General features: G+C 44.3%; 2 protein-coding genes across 4 annotated transcripts in view; both read right to left on the bottom strand.

The window, feature by feature from the left end:
* Positions 1 to 23,384, bottom strand: part of atp10d (ATPase phospholipid transporting 10D) — a 47,730-nt gene extending 24,346 nt beyond the window's left edge. The window contains exons 1-10 of one of the 3 annotated variants that reach the window (XM_063184536.1): positions 23,062 to 23,384; positions 19,323 to 19,733; positions 15,250 to 15,444; positions 8,087 to 8,291; positions 7,686 to 7,771; positions 7,117 to 7,223; positions 6,296 to 6,427; positions 4,369 to 4,481; positions 3,082 to 3,334; positions 821 to 1,065 (exon numbers count right to left, since the gene is read on the bottom strand). In XM_063184536.1, the coding sequence (XP_063040606.1) occupies positions 821 to 1,065; positions 3,082 to 3,334; positions 4,369 to 4,481; positions 6,296 to 6,427; positions 7,117 to 7,223; positions 7,686 to 7,771; positions 8,087 to 8,291; positions 15,250 to 15,444; positions 19,323 to 19,609 (1,623 nt within the window). In that variant the 5' untranslated portion in view covers positions 19,610 to 19,733; positions 23,062 to 23,384. Of the gene's footprint in view, positions 1 to 820; positions 1,066 to 3,081; positions 3,335 to 4,368; positions 4,482 to 6,295; positions 6,428 to 7,116; positions 7,224 to 7,685; positions 7,772 to 8,086; positions 8,292 to 15,249; positions 15,445 to 19,322; positions 19,734 to 20,830; positions 20,964 to 23,061 lie in introns of those variants that run through there. The other 2 variants (XM_063184539.1, XM_063184538.1) reach the window with 2 other exon arrangements.
* On the bottom strand, positions 12,729 to 13,652 carry LOC134435519 (phospholipid-transporting ATPase VA-like). The gene has a single exon (XM_063184543.1). It carries the CDS (start codon positions 13,207 to 13,209, stop codon positions 12,814 to 12,816), a length of 396 nt encoding a protein of 131 aa, XP_063040613.1. The 5' UTR covers positions 13,210 to 13,652; the 3' UTR covers positions 12,729 to 12,813.
* Positions 23,385 to 23,892: the final 508 nt, after the last annotated feature.

The raw sequence follows: 23,892 nt of genomic DNA, 5'->3' as shown, positions 1-23,892 counted from the left end.
TGTGTATGTGTACTTGGGTGTGTGTGTCTCTTAGAAGTATATGCAAAGGTGCCAGTGCCCTCCACTCCACCTCCTGTGGAAGTCTCTGCACCAATGGGTGATGTTGGCATCCTCGAGGGGGTGTTTGCCCTTGCATGTGTGGCACACTTGGGTGCCCTCACCATAGTGCTGAAACATGCTCCATGCCTCATGTCTGGGGTCTGCATCCTAGTGGGAGTGTGTGTGTCTGTGTGTGCTTTTGTGTGTAGGGATCCTCTCCATAGCACTGTGTGTTTTGTGCTCTTGAGGGTGTGTGTGTGTGTAAACAGGGACTCTCACCATAGCACAGTTGAATGTGCGTGTGTTACATACCCTCACCATGGCGCTGCTGTAGGCTCCTCGCCCCAGTGTAGGGTGCATGTTATCGTTTGTACGTGCGTGCGTGTGTGCGTGCGTGCGCATGGTGTGTGTGTATGTGATATATATTCCCTCACCATGGCGCTGCTGTAGGCTCCTCGCCCCAGTGTAGGGTGCATGTTGTCGTTTGTACGTGCGTGCGTGTGTGCGTGCGTGTGCATGGTGTGTGTGTATGTGATATATATTCCCTCACCATGGCGCTGCTGTAGGCTCCTCGCCCCAGTGTAGGGTGCATGTTGTCGCTTGTGCGTGTGTGCGTGCGTGCGTGCGTATGTGATATATTCCCTCACCATGGCGCTGCTGTAGGCCCCTCGCCCCAGTGTAGGGTGCATGTTGTCGTTTGTGCGTGTGTGCGTGTGTGCGTGCGTGCGTGCGTGCGTGCGTGCGTGTGCCTGGTGTGTGTGTATGTGATATATTCCCTCACCATGGCGCTGCTGTAGGCCCCTCGGCCCAGCGTAGGGTGCATGTCGTCGTGGGCGTCATTGTCCTCGTCTTCGTCGTCGCAGGCCAGCGTGTTGAGGGAGACGGAGGGCGAGCGGTTGCAGCTGAGGGAGCGGCAGGAGAGAGAGCGACGACTGCTGCGGGAACGGAGCGTGTGCGAACCGCTAACCACGCCCCCCTCCGCACCGCCGGCCCCGGCCTGCTCCTCGTACATCTCCTGAGACTGGGCTGCAGAGGGAAACATGGAAGAGACACACACACACGCATGCATGCATGCACGCACACACACACAGGCACACAGGCACACACACGCACGCAGAAATCCACACACAAGGAATGAGAAGGAGAGTTCACAAACAGGCACACACAGATACGAGACAGACTGAACAATGGAGAGGAAAGGGACAAGGGGAAGCAGGCAGGCAGACAAAGAAAAAAGAAAGTGAGTGGGGTGAGACAGAGAGAGAGAGAAAGGGAGAAAGGGAGAGACAGAGAGGGAGGGAGGGAGGGGCAGAAAGAGCAAGAGAACAGGGAAGGGCAGGATCAACATTATGTGGCGCACTACTTGATATATTGGCTAGCAGCATATTGGACTGGCTATTCATTTTTGCACATGGCAGTAATCATACTCAAAGGGTGCTCAAAGCCTGTTTGAGGCCTTACAAAACATTTTCCCTTACATTCACGACACCAGAGAATTATGCAGAGGAAGCACATTAACACTGACAACAGCTATTATTCAGAGTTATTTTTTATTTGCAGAGCACAGTAACTTTTGCGCAAAGTGTTGACAAAGAACTACTCAGCACTTGTTTCGAACGGAACACTTTTCTATGGTGCATTTGGTCCTACTCCTCCCAGTGTTGAATTAACACTGTAAAATGTACTGTATGCACCTCTACAAAGTCCATGGGATGACCATTGGCACTCCTGCACTGACAGATGTACTAAAAAGTACTTTGAAGTAACCTGCACTTGGCCGTGTGCAAGTTGAGAAGTTGTAACCTCAAACTGACAAAACGACCTGCATCCCTCATGCTTTTGCCTAAACACACACAAGCGTGCAGTGATGTGACCAAGGCAGCACAGTGTGTACTCAACACAGGAGGAGGACATACACACTCCTAGACATAGGGGCTGGGCAGGGCTGTGTGCTTCAGTACAAGAGAGTAGACCAGGCAGCAGACTGAGGTGTTGTCATTGCCCTGATAACCTTGTGCTTATATACACCTAGGAGCATTCCATATGGCAGTCTTCCAGTGCTTCTGTAATTATGCAAGTGTACGACTACATAGCGATTTCATCCAGTGGTTTATAGTGAGAGACCTGAGAACAAATACCTCCCACCTTGACTAGTGCTAGGTTTTAGAAATGGTTTTGTTTTACGCGCATACTAGTATTTCACACAACACAGCCTATGTAAAAATGATACAAAAACGGCACAACACATGTGCAAATGCCAACTGACCGTGTGCTAACTGTAACCCTCAACATCTCCGACAAGCACAGGTCACTCAACAGCTTTTGTTAATCTGAAGAACCATTAATGACAAACTATGATGATGTTCGACTCATCGAGTCACCATTGTCTGTGGACTATCATGCATAACATTCCTGCTTTTCTAAGTCTCGACAAGTTAAACTCACTCGGTCTCCAGCTGGTCAATCATCAACTTCTGTACTCAAGTGGTCAAACAAACTACAGTGATGCTCAACACTTGGCCATCCCTCTGTATGTGGTGAACACACACAAAAGGAATCGCCACACAATTATATTTATTGCACACTGGCTTGCAGCTACTCAGTGTAGGTTACATCACATTCACCCTCAACATAGTTGCACATGAGCCTCTGAGGTTTTGGACGCACTGCAAGGACTGCTATGAGGAAGTACTTAAGTACACAACATCAGATAAAAGCAATGAAAAATGCAAAACGCACAATAAAAGTCAGACGTAAACAAGCATTTAGTCAAATGGGTAGAGAACAAACAGATCAAAACAGTAAATAAACACGTCTTGTCCTGCGCAAAACAAGTAATGTTATACTGTGTAAAGTGAGAGCCCCTGAGTTGATAGTAGTTTTTCTTGACTACACCATAATTGCTCCATGAAAGTTACAGCTAAAAACACTTTCGAAGAAGGTTAAGAGAGAAGGTAAGAAGTGGACTACAGGATATAATAGGTACTTTTTTGACCCTGAAGCTTCTAACATCGGCCCCTTTCTGTAACGTCAGTACCATACCGTTCTCGTGATGCGGGTATTCAGTTCCCGAGATGGTGCAGCGTCGGAACAGCATGCGGTTCTCGGTGAGCGTGCCGGTCTTGTCGGAGAAGACGTACTGGATCTGGCCCAGGTCCTCGGTGATGTTGAGGGCGCGGCACTGCACGGCCGTGTCCAGCCGCTCGCTGTACAGCTCCAGGTCGTTCTGGATGAAGTAGATCTGGCACAGCTTCACGATCTCGATGGACACGTACAGGGAGATGGGGATCAGAACCTGCCAGAGGAAAAAACAATATAGCCAATATACATAAATAATAATAAAAATAATATATATATATATGTATATATATATATGGCCTAGTGGTTAGAGAGTTGGTCTTTTAATCTAGGGGTTGCAGGTTCGAATCCCCCCTGACCTCTCCCTTCATCTCCATGGCTGAAGTGCCCTTGAGCAAGGCACCTATCCCCACATTGCTGCAGGGACTGTAACTAATACCCTGGCAAATAATAACTGTAAGTAGCTTTGAATAAAATGAAAAGCGTCAGCTAAGTGTAATGTAATGTAATATAATGTAATATTTTAATTATTATTATTATTATTATTAAATCACATTACATATGCTGCATAGCACAACATTGAGCCTAGGGCCTGGAGCTGCATGACGCAGCATTCAGACTCATGATATCTGAGAAATGTTGGTGTGTTAGAGTTGAATAAACAAGTTAGCTTTGGATGCAATTTATTTCATGTTATGATGTGCTTTGGAGGCTGCGATATTCAGGTTTTTAAAGGCTGATGACACCTTTTACAGAATACGGTTACGTAAATCCACAGGGCCCTACACATCAAATTAGGAGAGTACTTCCAGTGGGAGTGGAACTGCATCCTGGTCAACTCGATCATAAAGTCAAAGTCAATATAATAGAGTACAATACAAACATCCAAGAGATTTCAGAGCCTTGGCTCAGGTTCAGCTGATCACTATTAATATATCTTTGAAGATAAGACATTATGCAATGTACATTGTGTACATGAAAATAAGGTGCATGCACTGCACACATTCTTAAGTGTGGGTGTGAGTTCATTTCAGTGCAGTACTGCAAGTGGTACCTCTGCATCCTGGAGACTTATTGAGTAAGTAATGTATACATAAAAGGAAGGTCAGACCAGGTTTGAGGTTTATCTGTGTGTGTGTGTGTGTGTGTGTGTGTGTGTGTGTGTGTGTGTGTGTGTGTGTGTGTGTGTGTGTGTGTGTGTGTGTGTGTGTGTGCGCGTGTGTGTGTGTTTAAAGGCATCATATTGATTACCTGCAGGACAATGATCATTGTCCAGAACATGTAGAAGCCAGCCAGAGCAGGAGGAGGGTCCCCGGGGATCAGGAAGATCGGATCCTTCAGACTACTCAACCACAAGCCATGACCTGCAACACACACACGCATGCACACGCGTACAGTACACACACACAGGTAAATGCATGTCTGAGAGAAATTGGATTTAGTCAGATCCATGAGTCAGACACACACATACATCAACAGAACTACTACAAAGCCATACGGATTACTGCTTTTGTGGATGTGCGCAACCTAACGCCGGAGCGAAGCCACGAGAGGCGAAATTCAGTGTTCCATTCTACGGTCATAGGTTGTTTTCAGGGCTCTAAATTAACTTTTTCCACCACCAGCCAATTTGGCTAGTGGACATTTTTTCTTACCAGCCAAACAGAAGTTCAACTAGCCATTTTTTTCAATCTCGCCAAAATAAACTATGTGTTAGGCTAGTTTTTTTTTTTTAATTATGGTAATTTTGTTCAACAATTACACTATATACACTATATATAGGCCTGCATACTATAGGCCTATTTTAGGCTATATATTTTTTCATTATTTTTTAACTTCTGCTTTATTTTTAACTTTCATTACTTAGGCCTAATCAATTTGATTAGTTTTTGTTCAATTCCTCTGAAAACAGCTGAATCACATCACACAAGCCACTCACATAACAGACCTTTAACATACAGTAAGCAAGCACACGGCAAAACTCTCCAAAACCTCACATACGCACACCCCAAGGAAGGAGAAGTGATGAGAGGAAAAGGAGAGGAGAGAGGAGGAGCTCTTCTCTTATCTACCACGCGCAACAAAATGACAAGAAGCCTAGTTTAACTAAAAGTAAATAATATCACGGGAATCTTCGATTCCTTTGTTACTTCCACAGCTTCGTCGTTGGTTGCTTTTTTGTTATTTGTTTTCTTTCCGATGGCGTGGGCTTTCCAACTAAGTTGCGCCAGGACTCGGAACATTTCAGAAGACAACTGAACTGACAGCTACGCTCACACTACTCTGACAGTCAGCTCTCCTCCTCTGCCCTTGTCGCTATTTCGTTCCACAACCACTCCTTTTTTAACGTCACTATTATCACGGTTACAATTACTACTAGCATTCACCAACACACAGAACTTTGCTCTAACCACCGCCACATTCTCATCACTCGCACAAAACATAGGCATAATCTGCGTTAGTCATGTTATTGAAACGGTCAGGGCCTCGCTGCTTCAAAAAGGCAGCCTGTTACAGCAAGGTTCAGCCTAGTAATAATAGCAGTAGTGGCGTTAAAAAGGTTGTAACGAAATCGACGAGAGCATAGGAGGAGAGCTGCCTGTCAGAATAGTGTGAGCGTAGCTGACTGAAGGCTGGTCGTCTGAAATGTTTTCAATGCTGGCGCGCGCAACACCATGGAGTTGCCGCTTGCTGCACTGGAAAGCCCACGGTGGGAGGCTACGTCGTGACGCTAGTGTCCATGGGTAATGTAGGAAATCTCGCCTTAAGGGCTCTGCATACTTACCGTGCGCACGTTCGTCATAGCAGCGGTTTACCGTTCATAATTTACTGTACTCGGGCGCTACTGGCCAAATTGGCGGGTAGGTATTTTTTTCTACTAGCCAAAATTAATTTTCACCCGTGTTTGGCGGGTTGGCGTGTGTTAATTTAGAACCCTGCTTGTCGCACTGAATCAAATAGAATGAAACATTTATTTTGTTGCTTTGATTGGCCACCGCAGGCAAAAAAAATGCTCCTCGTTTGTATAATAGCAAACTAGGTCGAATATTTTTTTGCTTCGCTTCTATTTGCTTGCCTTCACCTCCCTCATAGTGAATGGCGAAGTTGGCTTCGCTTGGCCAAATTCGCATGTTTGTGTCCCCGGCGTAACTTGCAAATGCTGGCCAGGCATGCTCACCGATGGCAGTGATGAGACACATGAGCAGCAGGATGACCACGCTCCACAGTACGTCCACATTCAGCCGGCGCTCCAGCTTGCTGCGCTTGTAGCGAGGACCGCTGTTGTTCTGCATCGCCTTCGTCTCATGGCCTGGCGGCAAACAAAGGAAAAAAGTTAAAGCCCACACATTCCAACGTCTGACCTGGGAGCTGGACAACCAAACCACCAGGTAAAAAGAGAAAAAAAAAAGTCCTCTTCAACTACGTAGGATTTTTCTGCTCCCAATTTTTACAATTTTCCCCCAGTTTTTTCACTTGAAAAGTTACAGAAAAATATTTTAAAAAGTGGGAGCAGAAAAAATCCTGTTTGAAGCTAATTTTTTTCTTTTTATCTGGGGTCAGACAAAATCTTCAGACGAGTAAAAGTATGCTCATCCCACCTCACTGAGGCCAGGTGCAGGACAAGGATGTATCGGACAATAGAAAGACTAGAAGTCCGAACACTGCTGCTCCGCTGCTCTGGACCACCCAGCAATCAGTCCATTAATGATGAAAGTCTTTCCACTCATAAAAGAGTAGGATCATTGAACTCATATTTCACAGCATACTATCCACTGATTCAATCATGCCTTAAAAGTCATGAGGAGAGAAATCACATACAGAAAAATAAATTCAACGTATTTCCACAGGTTTTATTCTGGAGGTAACAAAGGTTAAAAAAAATGTCAAATGATATGACCAGCATTGGCAGAAGCAACCATTACTCTACATGGTGTGGTTGGGCAACGACCTAGAATAATACACAGTACTACTAGGCAGGAAATGCAGCAATCTACGTACCAGCATAGACCACGATGCCCACAACAGTCTCTGTGTTCCTCACGGTGCAGCTCCTGAGCAGCAGGTTATCACTGTGGAGGCCCACACGGGTCCTGTTCGGATGCTCCCTAATGACACACACACACACACACACACACACACACACACACACACACACACACACACACACACAGACACACACACACACACACACACACACACACACACACACACACACACACACACACACACACACACACACACACACACACACACACACACACACACACACACACACACACACACAATAAGTGTGTCATAATGAAACATTGAAACATGAAACCGCATACATCATACACACAGGCACAGGCACACAGACACACAGAAGCACACACATACAGGAATAAAATCTTATTTACACACACACTTACACAAACACAAACACAAACACAAACACACACACACACACACACACACACACACACACACACACACACACACACACACACACACACACACACACACACACACACACCATTTAACTTCATATAAATCAGCACAGTTGCACACACTGACACACACACACTTACATGTATCCTCGGAAGCGTCTGAGGTTATTGTTGGGATTTTCACATTCAAGGCGACTACTGAAGGTTTCCGCGTTGAACTCTGAGCCCTAATGCACACATGGAAGAAAGCCACCATTAAAGGGGGACACACAAAGAGCAATATCTGTTGTGTATATATACGCCCGACAAAACGACTCACCTAGAGAAAGTGAATAGAAACAAAGGCAAGTATGTCTTGTCAAATATGGATGTGGGTATGTCAATACGATGGATGCCATTATCCAGAGAAACTCAGTCAAAGGTCAAACGACATATACGAGTCATCAGGCTAAAATGGGTTAAGAAATTGATATCGAATCATATCGCCATGGAGGCTGTGATTTCTACCCCTAGTTGAAACCCCGCTGACTTGGAGAGCTCACCTCCTGGGGCAGGTCCCGCACCACCTGCCTCTGCTTGAGGTTGGTTTCCCCGTCCAGGTTGGCCGTCTCGATGAAGCACACTCCTTTGGGGTCCGACGAGTGCAGCAGCACCATATCCGCCGGGATGATCTCGTTGCAGCACAGTCGCACCATGTCCCCCACGCACACGTCGGCCCAGCGCCGGTCCACATACTTGTGCTGCTTCCTACAACACACACATGCGCATACACACACAATTACACTTTGTTGACGCTTTTATCCATGACGATTTACACTTCTTTCAAGGTATTATTTGGGTATAGTGGAGTTAAAGGATAGCTCCGGCGTAAAATGAAAGTTTCACCATCGATTTCCCATGCCCCAAAATGTGCCTTGCTCAAAGGCGGATGCATGGATGCAAATGTAGGGAGACAATACACAATCATATACACGTGTTGCTTCCAACAAGTTGGCAATACACACACGCACGCACACACGTTTTGGAGGACCACTACTTCCTAAAGAAATGAATAGAAATCAATAGTTTATGGTCATTTCTGTTAATTTTACACTCTTGCACACAGACAATGGGACAGATTTCACAATTTAGACAAAGGTGATTCTAAACATATGATTCTTAAGATGGTTACTTCACATATGCTATCTGAACAGAGACACCACAAACATCCACATGATACAGTTTCTTCATTACCACTAATAGCTTCGATTCTAACAGACTTCAAACCAGTAGGATTCTACATTCTTGGCATTTTTGCTGCGCTCAGTTCTGCAGCACGTGCATACCCCACACACACACACACACACACACACACACACACACACACACACACACACACACACACACACACACACACACACACACACACACACACACAGATAACATCTTCCCTGCATGATAACCTGACCCCAGAGAGGACAACTCAGCCCTGTAGCAATACACCCGTACCCCATGCAAGCGATAAAACACACACACACACACACACACACACACACACACACACACACACACACACACACACACACACACACACACACACACACACACACACACACACACACACACTCCTACGGAAGCACGCACACTGACACACACCTCACTTCAGACAATTTCAAGTACAGGATGTGAAAAAAACAAGAACAAAATCCCTTTCTAAAGTAAAAAATGCATACACATACAAGTTCCCTTGTTTTGGAAAAGGATAGACACACAAAAACAACAGACATCTCTACATTGCAAAAACAGCAAGTGAAGAGTTCAGATGCAAAACCCCCTAACTCCATTTCTGAAGACCTGCACTTCTATATTTTTACAGAACCCCGTTGTTGGTTTGGTTTACATTCATGTACTTGATAATACATATAAATAGTTATATTACATAAATAAAATAAAAATATATGCAATTTTGATAGTTTGTATAAAATAAAAATGAATTAAGATTATTTTCTGAAAAGGCACTTAGGGGGTTTTGCATCTGAACTCTTCAAGTGCAGACACACTGCCTTGCAGCAACCTGTAAAATTGTTCTAAATGACAATAAGAAGCACTGTACCAACAGGATGCTCAATATTTTCACACCTCGACATTCTCCACCAAACGAACACACCGCTGTGGTCCTTTATATTTAGCTGCTTCCTGACATAGCAACGGGTCACTTACATGCCAATGCCACAACCAGCCCAGCCAGAGTCTGAACCAGCTGGATGGTTATACACTCTTCTCCAGCCAATGTAACTGGCGATTAGTGGCACTCGCCCGTCAGTCAGTCCTGGAGTCTATACTAAGAAGCTGGTTCAATCAGAAGTAAACCAGGTTAAGTTAAGAGGTAAATCACCTAGAAAAGAAGATGAGGACTCCAGGCTCTTCTATGACAGTGTTTCCCAACCTTTTTTGTCTTGCGTACCCCCTAAGCATCTTAGTTGTGCCCTGAGTACCCCCTAATTCATGTTCTATATCGCTTTCTCTGTAGTGATGTGACTGCTCCATACATTTGTTACAATAATAACATTTTTCCGCTCCTGCGGTGTGCTCGCGTACCCCTTGTGGTACACGTACCGAACACGTACAGAAACGCTGTTCTATGAGATAACCTGGTTTACTCCTGAACCAGCTAATCTTAGTATAGGCCCCTGGTATCATTTGAGCATGTACACCCAACACCCAACCCGATTCAACAACCTCAACCATGTAAGAGATCAAATTACATGGACTACAACTTGGGAGCCACACTAATGCTTAAAACTATCAGTTAACACTGCCCTCAAACACACACAGGCAAAGCATCCTCAGCACACTGAAATGTAATATGGAAAGGGAAATTACAGTGACTATGCTCGACAATGTATACCTGGCAGGCCAGGCCACTTCAGCATTTGCCTTTTCAAAAGTATCTCTGTAGATCGACACAGATGAACTGATGTGTAAAATCAACATTATGAAAAATCAGGATGAAACATTGACTTCCTACCCACTATTGTGTGATGGTCTAAAAATGGCAAAGTGGTCAAAGTCTTAAAAACATAGTATTTCAAGCAATGTGGTAGTAGTGATGCATTGATGTTGAGAGTTAGGGTGAAGCGATAGATCATTTTGAAACATTTGCACTAGATATATTTTTCTAAGCTGTGTGTGCACAGCAGGTTTAAGTGGAAGACAACAGAATGGTTTCTGTGACAATTAGATTTAAAAAAATGAAAAGGCAATTTAAAGTTCATCTCATTCCAGGTCAAATTTTTGTGCCAGTTGGGACTACTCAGAGGAAGGACTGTAGTGTAAAGACTTGCAATAGTATACCAAGACACACATAGAAAGGCAACACTTTTCTCAGCACTACACATGGAAAGATGAATGAACAAGGACAACTCTTGAGAAATATCTGTAGATATAAATACTCATCAAATGAAAGTCTTGCACTTTAAATGTCTGTATGAGCACTGTCTATGTCCATACTGTCTTATGTCCATGTATGAGTACTGTCTATGTCTATACTGTCTATGTCCTTACCTAGATTAGTCTATGTCTGCATGGGAAAGCAAGAAATTTAATTTCAAATTCTTTGTATGACCAGTGCATGTAAAGAAATTGACAATAAAACCAACTTGACTAACTTGACTTGAAATAAAGTTAATTCAGAAAAAGCTCAAGCTCAAACTCAACCTATTACTGAGTCTCTTACTGTAGGTGTGGTTTCGACTTTTATTGCTTTTAAATTATGCAGCCTAGTATCGATTTCAGGGGTGGGTATGTGTGTTGTTCAGAACCCAATCCATAGCAATAAATAATTATCTCTGAGGACCATAAATTACATCATAGCTCAAGCAGATTCAACTGTAGAAAAAAAAACCTTAAAGCAAAGTAAGACGAAGAGCAAAGTAAGATGTGTGCCATTGCGTATTCCCGAGAAGGGAATCCCTACAACATTGATCTCTTACTGTACTTCTAGTCTAACCTTTCTTAACATGTGCTTCTTAAGCGGGGGCAAAGTTCAGCTTGCATGTTTGTACAGAGCTGAAGACTTAAGGTGGGACAGCACCGCAAGATAGCTGGGTGATGGGGCACAGCAGCAAGGAAAACAGATAGACATGACATTGACAAACACAACATTGAGATAGAAGAGTGCACAGTGAAGTTCATTTATGGGCCTGGGGATAAGACAAAAACAGGGTGATTTGTGGTGTTGGGGATAAGACAAAGGTGGGTGATTGTGGTGAGGGTGTGCAAACAACTCGTGTGTACAAAATAGGGCAGCACAATATAGCAAAAATGTACTGAAATACTGTACTGATAAAGAGTGACAATGAGCGTATCGCGAAAATGACTTAATAATTGCCAACAAGTAAAACATTTCTGTGCCGTCCAATCACTTGCTGAATGTCAACAAATGCGCAAGAAGCTCGCCATGACCAAAGCCACACCTCCCACACAGAGGGACAAATTAGTGACAAGAAAAACTCTTGACTTTATTTCTAAATATCGTTAAAATATTGTTATCGAGGTATTGCATGCTGTTATCAAGCATTGATTTTTTTCTGATATCATGCAGGCCTAGTACAAAATCTTCTAAGACATCCAATCCAATTACTCCTGTCCAGAAAGTTAACCCAGAAACCCTAAAACACACACACACACACTCACACGCACACATAACATTTGCTTTCTGTAACTTGCATATTGTCCTGTCAGTTAAACATTGACCTCATGTAGACCGTGAACACGGCATAAAGGAACACCACTGGAGTGTCTCTACCAAACATTTGTCATTGTCACAGTGGACAACAGACAAAGTGTACTAAAGCAACACACAAGATAACTACAACCTAATTTCAATCCAAAAAACTCGAATACCTACTAAACACAGAACTAAGAATCCCTTTTAATAGACCTAAATTTGTCTTGGAAAAAAACAGACAACACCCATGGCAACACAAATGTCAACATTTCGGGTTTTGATGAGTACAGGCCTCTTGCTAGCTTACTGATACTGTTGTTGCTTAAGACTTCCAATCCATTTCCCATCACAAATCAGATTTTTTTCCATTGTTGGAGTAAAAACCCTGCCACATCCTGCATTTGGCAGCTGATAAGCAAAGCATCAGACAGGAAAATTGTCAGGAATTCCCTGTGCGACTATGTACACAGGCAGATAGACACACAAGGCATGATTTTTGACTTGGTCAAACATGGGTTGACATCCTCCAATACTGACGTCTGTTTGTGTGTTTACCGTACTTTACCTATCATACACCTCACAGAGCAGACTGTTGATCCGACGGTCAGACCTCTGTCTCCGATAGTCTTCCCAGAGGTTTGTCACCGCGGTGATGGACATCACCACGGCGAGGGGCAGGACTGCGATCGCCGGCTGGAAAGCATTGACGATGGGCACGAAGTTCAGCGCGCAGATGAACAAGAAGTAAATATTGGCGAATCGGTGCATCTGTTCAAAGAGGTTCTTGGGGAGGAACGACAGCCAGGTGTACTTGGAGGTGCGTATTTGGTTCCCCTTGTAGGACCGCAGCCGCTCCGCAAACTCCACATCTTCTGGGAAGGAACACACCAGCCTGTGCTTGTTTTCGTTCCTGTCATCTGTAGAGCCACAGATGCGTTTCAGGGCACCCCAAGCCATAGTCTGGAACAGATTCAGTGGCTCACCTTGTCCAAAAGGTGCCTGCCCAAGCTTGTGACAGCGGGTAACCGTGGCTCCAATAATCAATCCACTTTTCCTTTTTCCGCATGTCCGCAGTCAGCACACAAAGTCCTCAGTAAGGGCTTCACATCAGTCAAGGCGAGTCAAGGCAAGTCATGTCCAGCAGTAATTCCATTGAGAGAAGTGGGCATAGTGGATCGACCCCCAGAAAAAAAGAAAGCAAAACATTGGCTCTCCGTCAAAAATCCGAACTCCGATCCCAACAGAAGCAGCCACGGTGTATGTGTGGGTTCCCTGCCATGGAGTGCATCTGAATGGTTTCCAAGGCTCGCTATCTCTCGCCCCCAGTCCGCCACTCCTTTATCCAGGAAAGCTCCTGCCTGCGTCATAAACTCCTAGTTGAACTTTATGACTTCCTTCAAACACAGCGTATATGATCCGGGTAAAGGTGCTTGGACAAAAGAGCTCAATCAATGAGTCAGGTGGAAAAAAAGAAAACTTCTTGCCCAAGCTGAGCACAAATCAGTGCAAACACACAGTTTTCACCCAGATATTGTCCAAGGTTGCCCTGCTTTCACCATTAAAAAAACACCTCTATGAGTTGACAACATTAAGCCAAAGTGTTCAATATCCTACAAACTGATTACCATTATGAATAGTCAAACATCTTATTACCCAAAATACAACATTTTTCAGACTTCCAGAGTTCCAGTTCAGTCACTAAAATACTATGACCAAAAGTATGAGGATATTACAGTTTGAGATGATAAAGAAGTTGTTGCGGTTTCAAATAATTAATCGTACCGGTATTAACCAATTTCAGATTGCTTAGAGTACAATAACTATACAATCTGAAATATACATTATGTAGCAGCAAATTAAGGCCTCCTTGGTGACTGCAGCATTAACAGTATTTATAAATAAAAATATGTGCAATGACTTGTTTCATCATAAATCCTTCTTCTTGAAAGCAGCCAAAAAACTTGTCTCTGTAGCCTCTTACTGCAGATGGGCCCGTTGACACGCCTACTCACTCTTTGTTGAAAACACTCAACTACATCATGACAACATTGCTATGACAATGCAGAGCGTCTTAAGTAACCGATTAAGACTTGGTCATTACCATTTTGGTGACAATAAGGTTATAACAAAGGCTCTGCGCTAAGGGTTTAAAGTGCATACCTAGACCCACCTTAAAAAAAGCCCTCAAACAGCCTCAAAACAGCTCACTCATGTGCAAATCACAAACACCTCGTGAGAGCTCTTAAGTGGTTCACCACGCTGCAGTTCGCGTGAACTCATAACCTACTTATAATAACTTATAGCCTACTTTTAATAACTAATAACTTACTCTGTCTGTCACTTTTCTTTTCATATTTGGGGTCAACTAAAAATAAGCCATCGCGCTCTAGTGACCTAAACCACATCTTGCACTTCTGTACTTCCTCAATTTGTTTGTGTGCACCACAACTGTAACAAACAGGCCTGAAGTAAGCTACAGTACATGTATAGCATATACTTTACAGACACATATAATGTACTGCTTTGCATATTGTTTAATCATTCAGTGTTTATTTATATGCTACATTTTCATTCAGAATTGTCTAACCTCCAACCAATCTTTGCATCTCCCAATGCATACATTGTATACTTTTAGACTGAAAGGAGTTTAAAATACGAATTGCTATTGGTAAATGGCACACACAGAGTTTTTAGGTACAACAGCAGTCTTTCACCTCCCAATTAACACACACAGATCCATGCATGCGCGCACGACTCAAACACAGATGCACACTGACGCTCTGTCTACTGACAGACAGAGATGCGCATACACTCTCTCTCTCAACACACACACACACACACACACACGCACGCACGCACGCACGCACGCACGCACGCACGCACGCACGCACGCACGCACGCACGCACGCACGCACACGCACACGCCCACGCACACGCACACACTCTCTCTCTCTCTCTCTCTCTCTCTCCCCCTCCCTCCCTCTCTCTGTCTCTTACCCGCAGTAGACGGTGGTGACGTTGTTGTTGATCTTCTGGTCGTAGCGGTAGCGTCGGTAGTCCTCCAGCGCGTCCTTGATGGCGATGGCGGTGAGGACCACGGCCAGGGGGATCATGGTGATCTCCTTCTGGAAGGCCTCCACCACCGGAACCCAGTTCAACAGCACCAGGAAGAGGAAGTACAGGTTGGCTGCCCTGAGGAGGAGGAGGAGGAGGAGGAGAGGAAGAGGAGGAGGTGGAGGAGGAGGAAGCGGAGAGGAAGAGGAGGAAGAGAGAAAGAGGAGATGAGGAAGAGAGAGAGGGAGAAGGAGAGGAGGAGGAAGAGGAAGAGAGGAAGAGGAGGAGGAGGAGGAGGAAGCAGAGAGGAAGAAGAAGAGGAGGAAGAGAGAAAGAGGAGATGAGGAAGAGAGAGAGGGAGAGGGAGAGGAGGAGGAAGAAGAGGGGGAGGAGAGGAGATGAGGAAGAGAGAGAGGTAGAGGAGGAGGAGGAGGAGGAAGACAGAGAGGAGGAGGAACAGGAGGGGAAGGAGAAAGAGGAGAAGAAGGAAGAGGAAGAGAGCAACGAGGAAGAGGAAGCGGAGGAGAACAAGGAAGAGGACGACAAGGCGGAGGAAGAGAGAAGAGGAGAGAGAGGAGGAAGGAGTTGAAGAGAAGAGGAGGAACAGAGAGAGGGAGAGGTAGAGGTGGAAGAGGGAGACAGAGGAGGAGGATGAGGAAGAGCGAAAGGGGAGAGAGTGGAGAGGAGGAAGAGTGAGACAGAGAGGAGGATGAAGAGGGAGAGGAGGAAGAGAAAGAGGGGAGGGAGAGGAAGAGGAGGAAGACAAAGATGATGGAGAGGAGGAGGAGGAAGAGGGAGAGGAGGAGAGGGAAAGGAGGAAGAACGAGAGAGGAAGTAGAGCGTAGGAGGAAGACAAAGTGGGAGAGGAGGAGGAAGAAGAGGAAGGATAGATACAGTAAGGGGAGGAATGCCCACAATAGTCAATCTTGGAAACATCACAAATACTCTAAGCAGAAGTTAAAAAGTGCAGCTGTGCTTTTTATAAGCAGGAGGAATCACCGGACTACGTACCAGGGGTGGAGCTAGAGGGAAGGCGAGCAGGGCACTTGCCCCTGGGCCCAGGGCCCTCCCATATTGGTGGTGGGGGCCCTATTGTGAGCTTGGCAAGCTGTAGGGGCCCTATAATTGTCTTGCCCAGGGGTCCTCTGTGCAATTGTTCTGCCACTGCTACGTACTATTTCTGCTGGAATTTACCACAGATTCTAGCCTGGTAAACCAGCGCCCCCAGCTGAACGCTGATTTTTTTTCAGCTGCGAGAGGGTCTGGCCTCGGATCTGAGAACGTTTTGAACACTGTGCCCTGAGTCTGGCAAACCCAATCACAACGCAGAGATTTGTTTTGAATCAAAGCGGGCAGGGTTTTGAGGGAGTGACGACGAATCTCGCAACACCGTTGGGAAAGCACATCAACGGCAAAGATTGCCGATTGGTCAGAGCGCCGGTGTTCTGACAGATTTTCCTACATTGTAATATTTTCCTACGTAATGTCGTTTACAGTAAAATACAAAACAGTAACACCAAACTCGAGGGTGATAGATTTACGAGATGAAAGATATGAAAATAAAATCTCATGGGCATGGATACAAGTATTACCAAAAACCTGGCATTTTATTAAACTTACGCAAAACCACTAGCAAAACCGCTAGCATAATCCTGTCCCGCGTTGACTACTGCAACTCACTCATGACAGGTCTACCTGCTCGTGCGCTAAAACCTCTGCAGATGATCCAGAATGCGGCGGCACGCTTGATATTCAATCAACCCAAAAGGACCCATGTTACTCCTCTGTTTATTGAGTTGCACTGGCTACCGATTGCCGCCCGGATCAAGCACAAGGCTTTGATCCTTGCCTACTAAACCATCACAGGAACGGCCCCAGCTTATCTGAAGGACCTACTAACGCCTTATGTTACTGGAAGAGAACTGCGCTCATCCAGCACAAGCCGTCTGGCTCTGCCATCCAGTCGCTCTAGGTACTCCCAGTCAAGACTGTTCTCTGTTGTTGTACCCAAGTGGTGGAACGGTCTCCCAGAGGCAGCAAGACTAAGCACATCTCTTGCAGCCTTCTAGAAACAAGTACAGACCTTCCTCTTTCGAGAGGAGCTACTAAAATAATGCTTGAGCTGGCCTAGCCCCAGGGCAGACTCTTGACATGATGTTTAGTTTAGTTTGAGTGTGTGTGTGCGTGTGTGCATGTGTTTGTGTGTGTGTACTCTTTATTAATTATAAAAAAATAAAAAAACAAACCCCTCTTTGCAACTGCACTTGTTGTTCTGTATATTTCCTGTGCACTTTGTATTTGCTTGTGATGTTGGCTTGATTATGTCCTCTTTTGAAAGTCGCTTTGGTTATAAAGCGTCTGCCAAATGCAATGTAATGTAATGTAATGTAATAACGAGTAAATTAGCTAAGTTCCCAGGGTCACACTTCAATTTCTAAGACACACATACACAAATAATGATAATAAACACACACCTGTAGTGTAAATTGTAAATTAAAGTACTCTATTTATCTGTCCTCCGCTAATATTCCACAGTCTTAGGATCAGCTGGTGTTGACGTTATGGTCTGCGGATGCCCAATGGGGCTTTGTAGGATTATATGACATGTAGGAGGATTTTACAGAACACCGGCACGGTTTGAAAAAACAACAGGTCATTCTCATCAACAATCTTCGGAGGTATCGTTCATCGGGGCCAGACTAAATTACTCCGGTCTCACATTTAGGCTGGTTTATCAGGCTACACAGATTCATGATGTCTTGCCCACATCAGCAATAAAAATGTATAAATGTATCAGATAATCTAAGCAGAACTTAACATGGAAGTATGTACGTATGCTGCACATAAAAGTACAGTTGTGTTTCTTGCAAGTAGCAACCATCGATGGCCAAGCTTATTTCTGTCATAATTTTAACATAGCATGGCATTACCTTACCGTCAACCTAGTTTTAACGGCTGAACCACAAGATAAGGGGAAAAACTGACAGAACACTGACAGCACATTGTTCTGAGTCACTTGAACACACACTAAGCAACTCAGAAACACTAAAAGGGCTCGGTGTGTGCATTCCAGTTTTCCCAGAAATGATCCCTCTTCAGTACAATAAAGGGGAAGTCTGGTGTTGAATGGCCTTAATTGATCGAGTTACAAGAATACCAGAATACCAAACAGGTTTTTCCCGTCTTGTCCATGTAGTTTCCTTCTCTGACATGTGTCCAACCCCAATGGACCTCTAATCCATGTGTAAATATTGTCATGAAAAATCACGTTATTTAAATAAACTTGGGTTTGAACAATGCTATACAGTACCTGTTGAGACAAGAGACTGACACTTAAAAAGAAAACATGCCAAGCCTATGCTCTTGACTTTCTTTCTCCCCGTTTCAGGTATTAACCCTGTGAGGATATACTTTATTTCCTGGTTTCGGCAAACAACTCATAAACCATCCTGATGTAATCCTGTGTCCTAAGATTATTTATGATTGCTTAGCATCCATTAGTTAGTGTGTGAAGTTAGTCTGCAAATATCATATGCATGTAGTCATCAGCGCAAAGAGTATACTTGGTGCCTGTGCAAGTGTGTGTGCATGTGTGTGCGTGTGTGTGCAAGTGTGTGTGTGTGTGTGTGGCTGATATCTCAAGCTCTCCTATCTCTCTGTGGTGACAGTAGCACAGTGATATACAGTGATTCCACAACAGGACTACACTGTAAATGATTATGAAGAAACAAAACTTTGATAAGACAAGAGCAGGAGTTCTATGGGCCATTATGATGTAGAGTGAAGTACACCAAGTCTACTGTATATCCACTGACAACCTTCCTCATCATGACATTTTATTTATAGGAAATAATTCCACCAGTTTGTACCAGCCAGTCTGGCAGGTCAAATCCATCTTCCCACATGCAGATAGAAGTAAAAAGTATGTCAGGTCCATGACAGGACCATCGATAATATTACAGTTAAGGCAAAACACCCATCCCATGCCTGCTAAACTCTGGCCGTGGGAAACCTACCGGTGAAACTGCTCAAACAAATTCTTGGGGATGAAGCTGAGCAGGCTGTACTTGGTGGTGCTGATGCGGTTTCCATGGTAACCCTTGCAGGTGCTGCGATGCACAGACAGGTGGGGGCCACAGTGAGCCACCACAGTCCGACTCTTCCCCCCAGTCAGACGATGAGCGTCTTGGGTGTCCAGTGGACTCTTGGTGGACAGGGGAGCGGCTGGAGCGTACCAGCCCCTCCCAGGGTCTAGACCCACCAGGTGCTGCCATCGGTGGCGAACCCAGTGGAAGCGCTCCATCGGCGGGCTGGATGCTGAACTGGAGGCCCCTGCTGCGGTGGCGGGATGGCGGCAGGGCCCTCACTCCAGGCCACTGGGAGGAGAGCCAAACGGGTCTTGAGGGGGTCATACAGCTGAGGTACACCTACAGGCAACAACACACATACACAGACACACTGGGTTACTAGACACATAAAGCAAGTAACTTTTCACACAAATATTCAGATGTAAGTTACTGACTTAACAAGAAAAAGTGCATGCGTACTAAATTTCATGTGAAATCAGATATTTACCAGATGAAGCAGAATGAAAAGCTGTTTATGCATGGACTGATATAAAAGTTACATTTTAGGTGCATATTTCATATATTCAGATTATCACATACGGAAATATTCAGTAGGCAATCTACATCAGTTTTACATGAGGCCTAAGAGGTCACTTGTTTTAAGTTTTAAATTTGACTGCAGAATATGACAGGGAAAAGAAATCATCAATTGGTAACAATCGCGATACAGTATTGTGACTCTGCATATTGTGATTTCTCAGTTTGATACAATATCGTTACAGCCCTAATAGTCAGATTTGCACAATTGCACAAGAGATCATTGCTCGCGTTTGTTTATCAAAGCCGATTATCAGCTACTTAGTCATGTTATCTCGTTGCATTCAACACCACCCTGTCTACAAACCGATTAGCCCTTAGCCAAAGTCACACCACAGGGTTTTGAATGTCAAATGTGTAACGGCTTTTCATGTTTCCATATTTGATTCCAGACACACTGCCCCAGAGGCCAGGGTCAATGAAGTTTTTAGCAACAGGCGTCAGGTGGTACAACCACAGCTAATAAGCTTACCACTATTGTATATTAAATGAATGAAGTAATAATTGGTGATTAATGTACACATATTGAGTATGCTTTTTAGATAATAGATGTGCAATAGATGTGCAATAGACAAAAAAATAACATAATTCATACAGTAGTGGCATTAGCTGTGGCTGCACCCCTCTGACGTCTGCAACTAAAAACTGTTAATGATACACCATAACTATGCTAGGCTGTATCATGAACTGCATTTTAAAAAAAAAAAACCAAAACATTTTAGTGAGCTCACCATCAAAGTTTTGAGCTCACGATCAATCAAACTTGCTTCTCAAAATCAGCCACCAAACTGTAAGGTGCACCAAAATACACTTCCTTAGCAATGGCTCTGTGACCAAAGGACTAGAAAATATTTACTTACAGTTCTGCACTGCTATTTGACAACTTCCTCCAGACTTTCAGTACATGACTCGACAAATACACTTCCAAGAGCTTAATGTTGCAATCTTGGAAAATTACTCTAAAGGTTTGACTGACCGAAACAACAGCTTTCATAAATAGCTCTGTTTGACCATAATGGTAGCCCTGTTGCGTTTCCTCAACTCTAAAAAGCATTCTTGAAAGATAAAACCTCTGGTGGGGGTGCTGTTTGAAAAGGGAATGGGCGTGTTGGTGTGAAAAATGCAAGCTAGTGCATGTAAGGCAAGGGAAGTGATTTTAGATCACGGTACCATAACCTTGATAATGTTTTATATGCCTACTGTAATTATTAGTTAGGACAGATCTGCTTTAGGGTAGGATTCACTCCTTCACACACACACACAGAGACACAGACACAGACACACACACACTCCTCCCAGGGCCACCACACTTGTGATTTGTGCTTGATCATTCACTGGAGAGACTCATGTGAAGCCATGAGGCACGTGTGTGTGTGTGTGTGTGTGTGTGTGTGTGTGTGTGTGTGTGTGTGTGTGTGTGTGTGTGTGTGTGTGTGTGTGTGTGTGTGTGTGTGTGTGTGTGTGTGTGTGTGTTTTACAGGAACTGAAACTCCACACGAGGAACAGGGCTTTGCCAAGAAAAGTAGAGCATGTGTCCATGTGTTCATACACAATCTCACTCACATTGCACACCTTCCACAAACACTAGCCTTGGTCTGCTTTCTCCAGTGCATGTGACTACCTCCTCATGTGACAAACTATAGATGTCAAGTCCTGTGCTGACTGTTGCAATGCTAACTTCTGCAGGAAGCGGACAGGGGGCATGCCTCTTCTTGTAGTGAAAAAAGCTTGGTGCTCCCTGACACATACTTGATATAGTCTCTTTCAAATCGCAGAGAGTAATCCCAATCCACAGCAGAAAACAACAGTGTGCGTGTGCGTAGCCACACTCACCCGGGAAATGCCTTGAGCTGAACACCACCCCCGGGCTTTCTCCCCCGTAAGGCAGGCTATCTTGGATACCAAATTGCATGAATGTACAATAGGCTTCCTAGCTTCTATTACATTTAATGCATGCCAGTTTTGTTTACGTGTCAATAGGTCTCACCTTTGAATGGACAATATTGACAAGAACAGAAACCCACATTGTATTTTTACCAGAGCATTAAATACAGCCTGGTGGGTAGGTTGAGAAACATGTTTCATGTGTCAACAACGCCTGCACTGGTTTAAGGGTAATTGTATCTCAAAAGGGGGGTTGAAAATGCTCACTCTGCTTGAGGAAACGTTTTGAATGATATCCTACAGTAAAATTGGACCAACACTGTCACTGAGAAAGTTACACCTCATACTGTGAAACATGGCTACTCATCCTTAATCAATTGACAGCCAATGTCTTATAGGGGCAACTAGGCTACAATGTCAGCTGAGGACAGGCGACTCCTGACACTGACCCATGTCATTGATCAGAAGTACAACAGCGTATCACATTCTAGCTAGTGCTCAGTCTCTTTTGATTAAGTAAAGGTACCTTTTAGAGGCTGAGACATGCAGTAGATGACTGATTCTTACTGAAATCACGAGACCCAACTAATTCGCAGGATGTGAGGCGAGGAACTTGCCTAGAGCTACCCTATTCAAAACCACAGGCAGTTAAATAGTGACAATCAAAAACACAAGCTGGATACTTCACCTCATTTGAACATTACATTGTATCCTCAACTTGGCGTACCAGACCAGACGACGTCACATCTGTCATGTATCGAAATAATTATTGATAATGTCTTTACCATGATGCCAACTGCGAACTGCTGAGAACAAAGCTGTATTCCTTTCTAGGTCAAAAAGACGAACGTCAAACAAACAAACAAACAGGCTAGCAAGTTAGCTAATCATTGTGGGAACTCAACTCAACTCAATAGGTAAAAACTCACAGCTGTGGCTTTGTGTAGTCTTCATGATTTCAAGGCTAACATACGACGTCAATACATTGTAATAGCGACATTTCCAAGCGAATTCAGTCGAAGTCTGATGAAAACCCAGGAGGATGAGGTAACAACCAGCACGAATAATATCCTAGAATGCACCGTTTGGCACTGATGTGTTGTCAATTGTACAAGTCTTTACCTGACTCCTGAATCTTATCTAGCATTACATCAAGAGATAGCCCAGATAGAGCTAAGTAGCCAATGTCAATAAAAAACAAACTTACATTCTTCGCACCGTATGAGATGGCAGCTCTGCACAACCGATTTTAACGAAGTCCAACAAGTGATATCGTTTCCACAATCATGATTCGGTGGTCACTGCCACTGCCAACGTTAGTTAGTTCCACCAGCACAACGAACGGTCCTTCGCACTAACAACAGTAGCTAGTAGTGTGCTGTATCCGGGGCTTCTGTTCAATGAGGGAAGCATCAAGGCAGCAGCAGAGAAGCACCCTCATGAGACAGTTGCCAGCGCAGAAAGACAAAAGGCCCTCTATCTAGAGTGTGAGATGTAAGTTGACACACCTCCTAGGCACCTGTGCCTTTTCTTTTGTTTTCTGCTGACAGTCGCTGGCTGGATATAAATTAGGCCTATCCTGAAAACCCTGACAGGAGGCCTAATGATTTCCCCAGCCATTTCCCAGCCATTCCCATCCCTATGTGCATTTCAATCATTATTTTCAGCACTTTCCTTTGGATATTGCAAGGTGGCCAACTTTATTTTCATTTGTTTTAGTTTAGTCAACCTTTGTAAACATGTAGGCTATATAAGGAAATATGACAGAATAGTGCTGAAAGTAGTTAGTCTTTCATGAACATCACCTTATAGTACAATGTCATAATGCATGAAAACAAGTCATTTTGGAAAATGGCGGCCATATTGAATTCTGAGCAAAAATTGACGTGGCCCCATGTTTTAATTTCTTCCAATAGGCCTTCTGGTCAGTAATCCACAGAGAAAAGTGCGGTAGGACGAAAGGCCTAATTTTCCCAGCTGATGACTTGTCTAAAATAATAGGCTAGCCTATGCTCGGCCTGATAGGCCTTAGGTAGGC

Source organism: Engraulis encrasicolus, chromosome 19, assembly GCF_034702125.1.
Source record: "Engraulis encrasicolus isolate BLACKSEA-1 chromosome 19, IST_EnEncr_1.0, whole genome shotgun sequence".
Taxonomy (NCBI): Eukaryota; Metazoa; Chordata; class Actinopteri; order Clupeiformes; family Engraulidae; genus Engraulis; species Engraulis encrasicolus.
This window is presented reverse-complemented; position numbering and strand designations above follow the sequence as displayed.